The sequence below is a fragment of the Mustela nivalis genome (assembly GCF_964662115.1).
Source record: "Mustela nivalis genome assembly, chromosome: 19".
In the NCBI taxonomy this organism is placed as follows: Eukaryota; Metazoa; Chordata; class Mammalia; order Carnivora; family Mustelidae; genus Mustela; species Mustela nivalis.
Window position 1 is genome coordinate 23,211,287 of NC_139038.1, and position 13,529 is coordinate 23,224,815.

The window sequence follows — 13,529 nt, forward strand, 5'->3', positions numbered from 1 at the left end:
TTAGCTACCATGACAGGGGCTCCTGGGTGGCTCAGTGGGTTAAAGCCTCTGCCTTCAGCTCAGGTCATGATCTCAGGGTCCTGGCATCGAGCCCTGCATTGGGCTCTCTAGTCCGCAGGGAGCCTGCTTCCTCCTGCCTCTCTGCCTAGTTGTGATTTCTCTCTGTCAAATAAAAAAAAAATTAAAAAAAATAGCTACCATGACAATGAATGTTTGTTTGTCCTCAAAGTCCTTCTTTTTATGTTTTATGTATTTGGAGACCATATTTTTAGATACCTAAAATTTTTAACTGGCTTTTTGATAAAAATTATGTAGTTACACTTTTCTAATACTAGTAATGATTTCTACTATAAAGTTTTACCTAATATTAGTACAGCTATCTCTGCTCTTTTGATTAGTGTAAGCACAGCATATCTTTTTCTCTCCATTTACTTTCAAACTTTATGTTTTAAAATATGCCCATTATAAGGAGGATATAGTTTAAATTTTGTTTCTTTATTTTTATCCAACTGTCAATCTTTACCCTTTAACTGTAACATTGAATTCTTTTATTCTTGAAAACCATCACTTATATATGTGAATGTATTTATTTATTTATTTTTATTTGTGTGTGTGTGTGTGTGAACTTAGTTTTTATTTTTATTTTATGAGAGGGAGAGAAAGAGAAGCCTAAGTAGGCTTCATGCCCAGTGCAGAGCCTGATGTGGGGCTCAATCTCATGACTTGAGGTGAGAGAGTTGGACACCCAAATGACACGGGGCTCTGACTGAACCAAAGGCAGATGCTTAACATCTGAGCCACCTAGGTGCCCCTGTTTACTTTTAAAAGATATTTTTTACTGGATATAAAAGTCTGATCTCATTTCTGAATATTGATGTAAGTTCCTAAAAAAATAACTGTATAGAAATTGAGTAATGTAAACTCCTGAAACAATGCCTTAGGAACAACTGTAATTTATTTCAGGGTGCAATGATGGAATAACATCAGAAAATTTATATAAGTTTATACTACTAACAAATATAAACAAAAATAGTATTACTTTCTTCATAGATGGTGAAAATGTATTTGACATAATTTAATACTCAAAAGCCTTCAAAAATGAAAATAAATGGCTACTTTCTTACCATTATTCATCTAATAGGAAATCTATCTTGGACACATATGGTGTTCTAGGCAAGACAGAAACAATTCTTACAAACTAGAAACAATAATTAAACAAGGGACCTCCCTTAACTCTGGTCGAACAAAATTGAAAATAAAATTGAAATAGGACCACTCTGTAATTTTGAAATGAGACAGAAACAAGGATATTTTCCAGTCACAAAAATAACTATGGACTCTGAAAAACAATCTGAAGGGTTTGAAGTGGCGGGGGGGGGGGGTGGAATTTGGGGTACCAGGTGGTGGGTTTTAGAGAGGGCACAGATTGCATGGAGCACTGGGTGTGGTGAAAAAATACTGAATACTGTTATGCTGAAAATAAATAAATTTAATTAAAAAAATAACTAAGCAACTCTCTCCTCTGACTTACACATGTGATTGTTGCATTTATTTTTCTAATGACATCTGTAACCTTGTTTTAATCTTTCTGCCTCTGGCTAGAAATACCAACAATCACTAAATTTCTCATACTTCTTGACAGCTTCCAATCTCTGATTCTTTCTAATTCCCAGCACAAACCCAAATCCTGTAATAACGCTCTTCCCTCTTACTGAGACCTCCCTACTTCTGTTATGCATTTCCCTTTGCTACAACTAGGTGAATAAACCTGATGTTTTTGACTTCAGGGGTGCTTCTTTTTAAAAAAAAATTTTTTTTAAAGATTTTATTTATTTATTTGATAGAGCGAGTGAGCACAAACAGGGGGGAGAGGCAGAGGAAGAGAGAAAGGGAGAAGCAGACTCTCCACTAAGCAGGGAGACTGATGTGGGGCTCTATCCCAGGACATTGGGATCATGACCTGAGTTAATGGCAGAGGCTTAACCAAATAAGTCACCCAGGTGCCCCTACAGGTATGTTTCTAGTGATCTCTGGCTAAGGAGTTTTACTTTAACAATGACTTGGAATCAAATGACCATAAAAGAGAAAGAGTAATGTGTTTACTTGACCAAATGTTTTTGCGGGACAAAAGCAGTATGAGCTAAGTCAAGAAGCAAATGCAAAATATATTTGAAACTCATATTGCAGAAAATGATAATCATGTATTATCTTCATATAAAAACTCAAAGTAAGAAAGAAAAATGTCAATAAGTTAAAGATGTATAAAGGATAAAGACAGACTATTCATAGGGGAGGAAATTCAAAAGATTTTTAAACATATAAAAAGCTGTAGTGATGTCAGCAAGATGGTGGAATAGGAAGCTCCTCACTTCCCCTCTCCATGGATGCACCAAATAAACAGATACATATGGTTCAAATCCTTTTGAGAGAAATATAGAAAAAAATTAAGACAGTCCTACATATTGGGTGACAGAAAATACCCACATCAAAATGGGTAGGAAAAGCTGAGACACACTTGTTCTGTAAACCCTACTCCTAGCATAATGCCTTACAATTAGGAAGGAATCCCATTTTCCAGTCTTTCCCCGAGGAATGAAAACTTACGGTCACACACCTTTTTTTTTTTTCCCCTTTAACCAAAAATTGAAGAATGGAGAGAAGTTAGCTAATTAACACAGAGGGGGGAAGTCATTGTGACCTCAATAAGTGAGTTGCTAAATTGGAAGTCTCACTCTATAACAAGTACACATTTTTGTTTTAAGTTTATTTTTTAGTAATCTGTACACCCACTGTAGGGCTTAAACTCACAACCTAGAAACCAAGAGTCACCATGCTCTGTCTACTGAGCTTGGTGAGCGCCCAAGACCACACATCTAATTCCTCAGCTTTTGTGGCTGCTACCTAAGGGATCAGATCCCAAATCACCCAGCTCTGAGAGCTGATACGGCTTGATATTTGTTTGTCCCCAGGACCACAGAAAGCAAAGGTATTTTAAATTATATTTTATTTCTAAAATTTATTTTATTTTCTTTTAGTTGTTATTTTAATTCCAGTTAGTTAACATACAATGTTATATTAGTTTCAGGTATACAGTATGGTAATTCAACAATTCCATACATCACCCTGTGCTCATCAGAACCAGTGTACACCTTAATCCCCATCTCCTATTTGACCTATTCCCACCTCCATCCCCATCTCCTCTTTGGTAACCATCAGATTGTTCTTTATAATTAAGACTCAAGGAGGTGACTTTAAACAAGCATGTAATGATATGCTGTGGCTATACACTCAGGTTCAGTGCAGAGGGAAAGGGGAAAAACACCCCGTTCCCATATTCTCCCTGTGATGGGTTAGACTGAATACTTTCCCACTGCTGCCCAAGAGTTGTGCTTCCACTTAGTCTGTGTTTGGGAGCTTATAGGGCCGGTAAGTGTAGTCTTTCAGGAGCCTGAATGAGCATGAAGGAATTGCCTTCTCTCTATGGCTTCCTCTAACGATAAAATCAAGTTTCTAGCTTCTCTGGGAAAGGAGTTTGTCCACATACCTAGCACCCCAACTTTTACAGCTGCCACCTGTGGGACTGGCTTCTAAATCACCTAACTCTGGGAGCTGATAGTCTTCAGCATTTGTTAGTCTCCCAGGACCACAGAGAACAAAGAGATGGCTTTAAATAGGCACACAAGCACTCCAAGCAGCTCTTGCCCTTGGCTAGGGACAGAGAGCAGACAAAAGCACCCACTTACTAGTTTCTCCCTAAAAGGGGCTAGACGGTGTATCTAACATTCCAACTTTCCCAAATGTTGCCTGCAAGTTAGGATTCTAATTATCTTGCATCTAGGAGCTGATGGGGCAGGCACTTTGTAGTACACCAAGAGCCTGAACAGGTGTGTGCATTTCTCCTCTGTCTTCAGAGCACCGATGAAACTTGGTATAACCTAATCTCTCAGGGCCCACTAAGAACAAACATGGCAGTTTGGACAAGCACAAAGTTTGGAGAGGCACCCATATCTTTAGTTGGGCTGATTGGCAAGGGTTATCTCCTACTAGCTTCTTCAAGTTCAGTCTGTTAAGACTAGGAGAGATAGCTATTTTAATGTAATACATAGAAAACAATTCAAAGAGCCAAGGAAAATGAACATGAAATAAAAGAATAAACAAAGAACAAGATAAATCTCTGGAAACTGACCCTAATGGGATGCAGAGAAATGATTTACCTGACAAAGAATTCAAAATAATGGTCATAAAGATGCTCACTGAGGTGAGGAGAGCAGTTCATGAAAAAAGTGAGAATGTCAACAAAGAGAGAAAATATTAAAAAGTATGAAACATAAATCATAGAAGTGAAGAATCTAATAATTGAACTGAAAATTCAATTATAGAGATCAACATCAGACCAAATGAAATGCAAGAAAGGATCAGTGAACTCAAAGACAAGCCAAGGGAAATCATCCAGAGGGGGGAAAAAAAGAATGAAAAAGAGGAATGATAATTTAAGGGATTTACGGGATACTACCAAGTGTATCAATATTTGCACTATGGAAGTCCAAGTAAACAAAGAGAGAGAGGAGGGACAGAAAGACATTACTCAAGGAAATAATGGCTAGCCTTTCTATGCAAGCCAAAGAGGAGATATGGTCATAATTTAAAGGAAAACTTTCATAATGTCTGGAGCCCTTGATGTCCTTCAAATGAAGAAAGAGAGTGCAGCATCAACCTTGACTTCCAAATGGAGTGGAACATCTACAAAAGAAAAGTGATAGCATCTATATCATAAATCTAAAGAGAACCTGAGATGTTCCTCCTGATAGCTCATGCCATTGCTGCCACTAAACACCTGGCTGATGTCAGTGTCTTATACTCTAGGAATACTGGCTAACAAGCTGAGCTCAAGTTTGCTCCTGCCTCTGGGAGCTTTTCCCCTAAGGTCAGGGAGATGACAGGGATGTCCACTCTCACCACCGCTGTTCAGCATAGCACTAGAAGTCCTATCCTCAGCAACCAGAGAACAGAAAGAAAGAAAAGGCATCCAAATTGGAAAAGAAAGCAAACTGTCATTCTTCAAAGATGGCATGATACTCTGCTCAAAAATTGCTGGATCTCATACAGGAATTCAGCAATGTGGCAGGATATAAAAACAATGCACAGAAATCAGTTGCATTTCTATACATTAACAATGTCACTGAAGAAAGAGAAATTAAGAAACTGGTACTATTTATAATTGTACCAAAATATATAAGATACCTAGGAATAAATTTAATCAAAGAAGTAAAGGATCTGTACTCTGAAAATTATAGAACACTTATGAAAGAAATTAAGGAAGACACAAAGAAAAGGAAAAATGTTCCATGCTCATAGGCTGGAAGAACAAATATTGTTAAAATGTCTATGCTACCCAAAGCAATCTATGCAATTCAATGCAATTCCTATCAATACCATCAACATTTTTCATAGAGCTGTAACAAACAACCCTAAAATTATATGGAAGCAGAAAAAACCTTGAATAGCCAAAGGAATGTTAAAAAAGAAAACCAAAGCTAGAGGCATTGCAATTCTGGACTTCAAGCTCTATTACATAGCTGTGATCGTCAAGACAGTATGGTACTGGCACAAAAACAAACATATAGGGGTTGCCTGGGTGGCTCAGCGGGTTAAGCCTCTGCCTTCAGCTCAGGTCATGATCTCAGGGTCCTGGGATTGAGCCCTGCATTGGGCTCTCTGCTCAGTGGGGAGCCTGCTTCCCCCTCTCTCTCTGCCTGCCTCTCTGCCTACTTGTGATCTCTCTCTGAAAGCAGGAAAAAGATACCCAATGGAAAAAAGACAGTCTCTTCAATAAAGAGAAGATGTGTTGATGAGTTTGATATATATATATATATATATATATATATACAAATATATATATATACATATATATGTATATATATATAATGTTGTACACCTTTATTATAGATATACCATCATGTTGCACACCTTTATTATATAAATTTTTTCTTTAAAAAGTTAGGCAACCTCTCTTATAATAAGAGAAAAATTAAAGCTACACCAAAGTGCCATTTGAGAAAAATCAACCAGACTGGCAAAAATCCCCAAGAGTTGATCATATATACTCTGTCGTGGTTGGTTTAGAGAAATAGGCATTTGCAAAAATTGCTTGTGTAGTACAAATTTGTATAACCATTTTGGCAAGATCCTAAAGATTGTGTATAATATGTTACATTTTGTGTAATGCAACAGAAGATAAGTAATTATGTTTTATTGAATATGCATAAAGTGTATGTAGTGTGATAAAAGTGGTTATCTTTTTCTGTGGGAAGGGATGAAAGAAAGGTGGGTAGGAAAGGGAATTAAACTTATTTGTATACCTTTTTATATTGTTTTGATTTACGGTTCATTTGAAGGAATACATTCTTTTCTCAGAGAGCTCCTGTTGCTATATATTTTAAACTTTTTCCCCCCATTTATACAAACATGCTTTAGTTACTAGTTACTAGAAATTATGATTCTTTGTCATTTTCTAAAACTCTGGGTGTCACTCTTTTTCCTGTTTTGACAGCTGCCTTTCTTTTATGTTTTGTCCACATTCAGTACTTCCCATCCTCACCTGTGTGTCAGCTCACTGCTTCAGGTTTTGATGATGTCCAGTGTATACTATTCAGGTCTACCTGCCTGACATTTCTGTTTTATTTTCTTCTTGACATCTTCTTTTCATGTAGATTGTGCAATAAAACTTTATCCAGATTTTCCTTCTATTTCACTAATCCCACCCAATATTTTCTTCAGTTATTCTATTTTAGAAATGTTGTTAGTCCTCAGGATTCATCCCCTATCTCTCTTCTCATTATTTTACATTCGCCCAATAGATTATCTTATCTACCCATTTCAAATTTCACTTGTGCTTTGATAAATCCCAAATTTATATCTCTACATCAATTCATAGATTCCAACTGTAGGTTGTTCTCTCATAGGTAGGTGTCATAGGTTTCTTATACTCAACATATCCTCTTTCTTTTTTTAAAAATTTTTTATTTTTTAAATTAATTTATTTATTTTCAGCATAACAGTATTCATTATTTTTTCACCACACCCAGTGCTCCATGCAATTCGTGCCCTCTATAATACCCACCACCTGGTACCCCAACCTCCCACCTCCCCCCGCCACTTCAAACCCCTCAGGTTGTTTTTTTCTTTTTAAAGATTTTATCCATTCACTTGACAGAGAGAGAGAGAGATCAAAAGTAGGCAGAGAGGCAGGCAGAGAGAGGAGGAAGCAGGCTCACCACTGAGCAGAGAGCCTGATGTGGGGCTCGATCCCAGGACCTCGAGATCATGACCTGAGCCGAAGGCAGAGGCTTAACGCACTGAGCTACCCAGGCGCCCCAACATATCCTCTTTCAAACACACTCAGTTCCTGTGTTTACTATAATGGTATGTGGAACTTGCACCTATCCACTGGATTATGATAGAAATCTGGGCCATATCTTAAGATAATTTGTTTTCCTTATAACCCACATCCAAATGGAAACCAAACCCTGTCAATGTGACTTCCTTAACATCTTTCACAATTACTTTTTCTAATAATTTTTTTTATACCAAAATCTTAATTGTGTCATGGTAGTTTAAGTGAAATAACCACTCTTACTGTTTCTAATTTGGCCTGTTAAAGATACTCATATTTTGTCTCAAACAGAAAGAATATTTGCCTTTTCCCAAACTCAATATGTTATCATGACTATTGTTGTCCCTGGATTCTGTTACTTTTGAGAAAAGAGTATGTATATATGTTTACACACACACACACACACACACACACACACACACACACACACATATGCACTTCTAAGTTCCCTTTCATGTCTCCCAACTACTTGCCCAGTTGCCTCCTCCTTTAGGGTACCAACTCAGTGATTAGTAACAGAAATACCTTTCTGATATTTTTGGTAATGTTAAAGCCATCAATCAACACAGCTCCAGATGTTGTGGTCTCTTCTCCAGTCAATATTTTGAAGGTAGTGGTTTTCCCAGCTCCACTTAATCCAAGTAATCCAAAGGACTCAGATTTCTGGACTACAAGGGAGATATTTCTTATAGCCTTTACAACTGGACACTTATAATAAACCTGAGAAAATAAGGAAAAAAAACCCATAGTGTACTGGAGCACCGATTATGGGCCAACTACAACCATAACCTCAAATCCCTATAGACTGGTACCTGTGACAGTTTCACTCTTCCACTCTCAGCCTTCTATTTTACAAGATATATGCAGATCCCATAGAACTAAGAGATTAGTAGATTAGATTCGTAGTACTCTACTAATAGATTAGTAGTACTACCAATAAATTCTTGCCAGGGATGGTGGGCTACAGTTTAGGACAATGTTGATTATTGAGTGACATTACCTTTGTAAGTTCTTTCAAAACCAGTGGGATATTCTTTAACTTGGGAGGTAGTGTCAGGGCTCTGTTTTCTTCATTTTTTACATCTTCATCCTCATACTCCTTGACCACTTGACAGGACACTACAGCCTACATTTTTAAGACAAAAATCATAGATAAGAATACACTTTAAGCATCTGGTTTAAATGAAAGACCTTCTGAATGCTGGCCCAAGGAAGTAATATCAAAGATGTCAGAAAATGTTTGCTTAATTTCCGAGAACATTCCTACCAATTTCCTGAGCTCTCATGCAATAAGTTTATTCTTCACTTGCTTAGATTTCAAGAGCAAGTGTTTCTAGAGCTGTGAGTAAGTAGTATGTTCTTGCCAATAACATGGGTACTTCATGGAAAACAAAAGCCACACTGGTACTAATATTGTTGTTTAGTGTGATTTGTTACAAATAAAATATGTTGAGGATACCAGGAGATCCAATTTTTTAAAATTTATTTTTTATTTATTTTCAGCATAACAGTATTCATTATTTTTGTACCACACCCAGTGCTCCATGCAATCTGTGCCCTCTATAATACCCACCACCTTGTACCCCAACCTCCCAACCCCTGCCACTTCAAACCCCTCAGATTGTTTTTCAGAGTCCATAGTCTCTCATGATTCACCTCCCCTTCCAATTTCCCCCAACTCCCTTCTCCTAACTCCCCATGTCCTCCATGCTATTTGTTATGCTCCACAAATAAGTGAAACCATGTGATAATTGACTCTCTCTGCTTGAATTATTTCACTCAGCACAATCTCTTCCAGTTCAGTCCATGTTGCTACAAAAGTTAGGTATTTGTCCTTTCTGATGGAGGCATAATACTCCATAGTATATATGGACCACATTTTCCTTATCCATTTGTCCATTTAAGGGCATCTATAATGAACTCCTCAAACTCAACACACACAAAACAGACAATCATATCAAAAAATGGGCAGAAGATATGAACAGACACTTCTCCAATGAAGACATATAAATGGCTATCAGACACATGAAAAAATGTTCATCATCACTAGCCATCAGGAATATTCAAATTAAAACCACATTGAGATATCACCTTACACCAGTTAGAATGGCCAAAATTAACAAAACAGGAAACAACATGTGTTGGAGGGGATGTGGAGAAAGGGGAACCCTCTTACACTGTTGGTGGGAATGCAAGTTGGTGCAGCCTCTTTCGAGAACAGTGTGGAGATTCCTCAAGAAATTAAAAATAGAACTTCCCTATGACCCTGCCATTGCACTACTGGGTATTTACCCCAAAGATACAGATGTCATGAGATCCAATTTTTAAAAAAGAATGAATTTTTTTTTTTAAAGGAAATACCCTCTAGAGGTGAAGTCAGAGCTTGAATAAGTAGGGATTCATTGAAAGAGTGAAGATGTGGTGGGGAAGAAAGTATGTTGCCATCAGCAGTGGGAGCTCAGTGAGAGATAAGTAGCAATGAACCAACAGGGCACGTTTTGTGAATAGTAATTTGTAGTGTTTGAGCACAGCCTTGTTGTTGTTGTTGTTTTTGAATTGGCTATTTTTGCATCAAGTGCTCATTTGATGGTACTTCATTAAGGAAGAATGGAGTGGGAGGATATATTTAGCTCAGTAAACATGCTAGTTAGAAGAGTGACTAGAGAGCTGCTTTAAGTGTTTTTTTCTTTTCCAGTCTAAAAATTGGATGTATGGGAGCAGTCAAAATGGACATCTTTTCCTTGCTTTTGATCTTAGGAGGGAAACATTCACTCTTTGATCATCATGTTTGCTGCAGACTATCTAAATGAATCCCACTTATCAGGTTGAAATGTTTCCTTTCTTTCCTTGGTTAGCAGTTTTTTGAAAAATCACAGATGGATGTTGAATGTTGTCAAATGCTTTTTATGCAATAATTGGCATGAACATGTGGTTTTTCTTCTTGAGACTATTGACCTTGTGGCTAATATTCATTTTCAAATATTAAACTAGCTTTACATTCATGGAATAAACTCCATTTGTTCACAGTTTATTCTTCCTTCCATATATTCTTGGGTTCTATTGTGAATATTTTGTTGAGAATTTGTGTCTGTGTTCTTGAGGGATACTGTTTTTTTTTTTTTTTTTCTAATTTCTCCATTTTGGTATTAGAGTAATGATGATTTCACAAAATGAGTTGGAAAATGATCTCACTTCTTCTTTCTGGAGGAAAGAATGCAGAATTGATGCTGTTTCTTTAATTTTTTTGATAGAATTTGTATGTGAAATTATACAGGCTTAGCATTTTCTTCTTTGCAGGTTTTATACTATGCAAATAATGTCTTTAATTGAAATAAAACTATTTAGTTTCTTTATTTTTTTTTAATTTGTATAATTTTTTATTTTTTATAAACATATATTTTTATCCCCAGGGGTACAGGTCTGTGAACCACCAGGTTTACACACTTCACAGCACTCACCAAAGCACATACCCTCCCCAATGTCCATAATCCCACCCCCGTCTCCCAAACCCCCTCCCCCAAGCAACCCTCAGTTTGTTTTGTGAGATTAAGAGTCACTTGTGGTTTGTCTCCCTCCCAATCCCATTTTCTTTCATTTATTCTTCTCGTACCCACTTAAGCCCCCATGTTGCATCACCACTTCCTCATATCAGGGAGATCATATGATAGTTGTCTTTCTCCTCTTGACTTATTTCGCTAAGCATGATACGCTCTAGTTTCTTTATTCTTGAGTGAGTTTTGATAAGGTTGGGTCTTTCTAGGAATTGTTCTATTTCATCTAAGGTAACAAATATATGACATAGGCTGGATTTTAACTTCTGTGGTATACATAGTGAAATCTTTTCATTTGTCCTCATACTGGCAATATGTTTCTATTGTTTCTATTTCATGATTGCTCTGGTTATAGATTTATCAATTATAATCATTTTTAAAAATTAGTTTTTGGTTGCATTCATTAATTTTTCTCAATTACTCTTCTGTTTTCAGTTTTATTTCTTTTATTTTTATTTACTTCTGCTTGCTCTGAGTATATTTTGCTTCTTTTCCTAATTTATTGAGAAGGAAGTTTCAATTATTAACCTGGGACTTTTTTTTTTTTAAGTTTCAGAGGTAGAATTTAGTTATTTGTTGGTTGCGTGTAACATCCAGTGCTCATTTCATCAAGTGCCCTCCTTAATGCCCATCGCCCAATTATCCCTTCCCTCCAACCACTTCCTCTCCAGCAATCCTCAGTTTATTTCTTAGAATTCAGCATCTCTTATGGGTTAACTCTCTTTCAGAATGGCTAAAATTAACAACTCAGGAAACAACAGATATTGGCGAGATGTGGAGAAAGGGGAATGCTCTTACACTGTTTGGGGAAATGCAAACTGTTGCAGCCACTCTTGAAGAGAGGATGGAGGTTCCTCAAAAACTTAAAAATAGAGGGGCTCCTGGGTGGCTCAGTGGGTTAAAGCCTCTGCTCTTGGCTCAGGTCATAATCCCAGTGTCCTGGGATAGAGCCCCATATCAGGCTGTCTGCTCAGCGGGTAGCCTGCTTCCCTTCCTCTCTCTCTACATGCCTCTCCACCTATTTGTAAACTCTGTCTGTCAAATAAATAAATAAAATCTTAAAAAAAAAAAACAACTTAAAAATAGAGCTACCCTAGACCCCACTGTTGCACTACTAGGTATTTATCCAGAGGATACAAACAGGACACCTGCACCCCAATGTTTATAGCAGGAATGTTCACAATAGTCAATATATGAAAGAATCCCGGATATCCATTAGCAGATATATCACATATATTATATATATATATATATATATATATATATATATATATATATATATACTGAATTCCCACTGCTGATGGCAGTGTTTATACACTCACACACATAATGGAATACTATGCAGCCATCAAAATATGATATTTATATCTCACATATATTTGAGATATATATATAAGCTTCCACTGCTGGTGGCAGCGATTATATATATATATATATCGGGTGAGCCACCCAGGTGCCCAGTGTGTCACTTCTTTAGACTCAGATTGATTGTTTAGGGAAATATATATATATATATATGATGTGATATATATGTAATGGAGTACTATGCAGCCATTAAAAAACATGAAATCTTGCCATTTGCAAAGACGTGAATGGGACTAGAGGGTATTATACTAAGTGAAATAATTCAGTCAGGAAGACAAATACCTTAGGATTTCCCTTGTATGTGGAATTTGAGAAACAAACAGATGAACATAGAAGAAGGGGATAAAAAAATAAAATTGGACTTTTTTTCATGAATAATATAAGCATTTAATACTTTAAATTTCTAGGGGCACCTAGGTGGCTCAGTGGGTTAAACCTCTGCCTTTGGCTCAGGTCATGTTCTCAGGGTCCTGGAATCAAGCCCCACATCAGGCTCTCTGCTCAGCAGGGAGCCTGTTTCCCTCCTCTCTCTCTGCCTGCCTCTCTACCTACTTGTGATCTCTATCTGTCAAATCAATAAATAAAATCTTCAAAAAATACTTTAAATTTCTATTAAAACAATGCTTTAGTCGCATCCCACAAATTTTGGTATGTTGTATTTTCATTTTCATTCAGTTCAAAATATTTCCTAATTTCCTTTTTGATGAATGTGTTCCAAAGACGTGTTTCTTAATTTCCCAATGTTTATAGAGGTTTTCCCATTATATTTGTTATTCATTTATAGTCAAATTTAAAGATGATCAGAAAGCACTGCATTTCTATTATTTTAAAATTGTGACTGATGTATTTTGGTTGATGGTTCCATATGTACTACTCTTATTATGGGTTATGTTCTATAAATGCAAATTAGATTTATTTGGTAGATAGTGTCTTACAGTCTTTTATGTCTTTGTGTTCTACTGATTAGTGAGGGAGTATTTGGTAGATTATGAAAGCTGTGAATGAGAACATGCTGTTTTGCAGGGGAGGCCTCCAAATTTTCTTTGCCTGAAAAGGGAGTATGAATTCTTAACAAAGAGAAGTGTGTCACTTTTTTTTTAAAGATTTTATTTATTTATTTGACAGAGAGAGAGAGATCACAAGTAGGCATAGAGGTAGGCAGAGAGAGAGGAGGAAACAGGCTCCCCACTGAGCAGAGAGCCTGATGTGGGGCTCGATCC

At 36.8% G+C, this 13,529-nt stretch overlaps 1 protein-coding gene across 7 annotated transcripts in view; it reads right to left on the reverse strand.

The window, feature by feature from the left end:
- Positions 1 to 13,529, reverse strand: part of LOC309854548 (phospholipid-transporting ATPase ABCA3-like) — a 294,363-nt gene that overhangs the window by 15,505 nt on the left and 265,329 nt on the right. For all 7 annotated transcript variants that reach the window (XM_082713827.1, XM_082713826.1, XM_082713828.1 and 4 more), the window contains 2 exons: positions 8,394 to 8,519; positions 7,919 to 8,113 (listed from right to left, as the gene is read on the reverse strand). In XM_082713827.1, the coding sequence (XP_082569953.1) occupies positions 7,919 to 8,113; positions 8,394 to 8,519 (321 nt within the window). The remainder of the gene's footprint in view (positions 1 to 7,918; positions 8,114 to 8,393; positions 8,520 to 13,529) is intronic.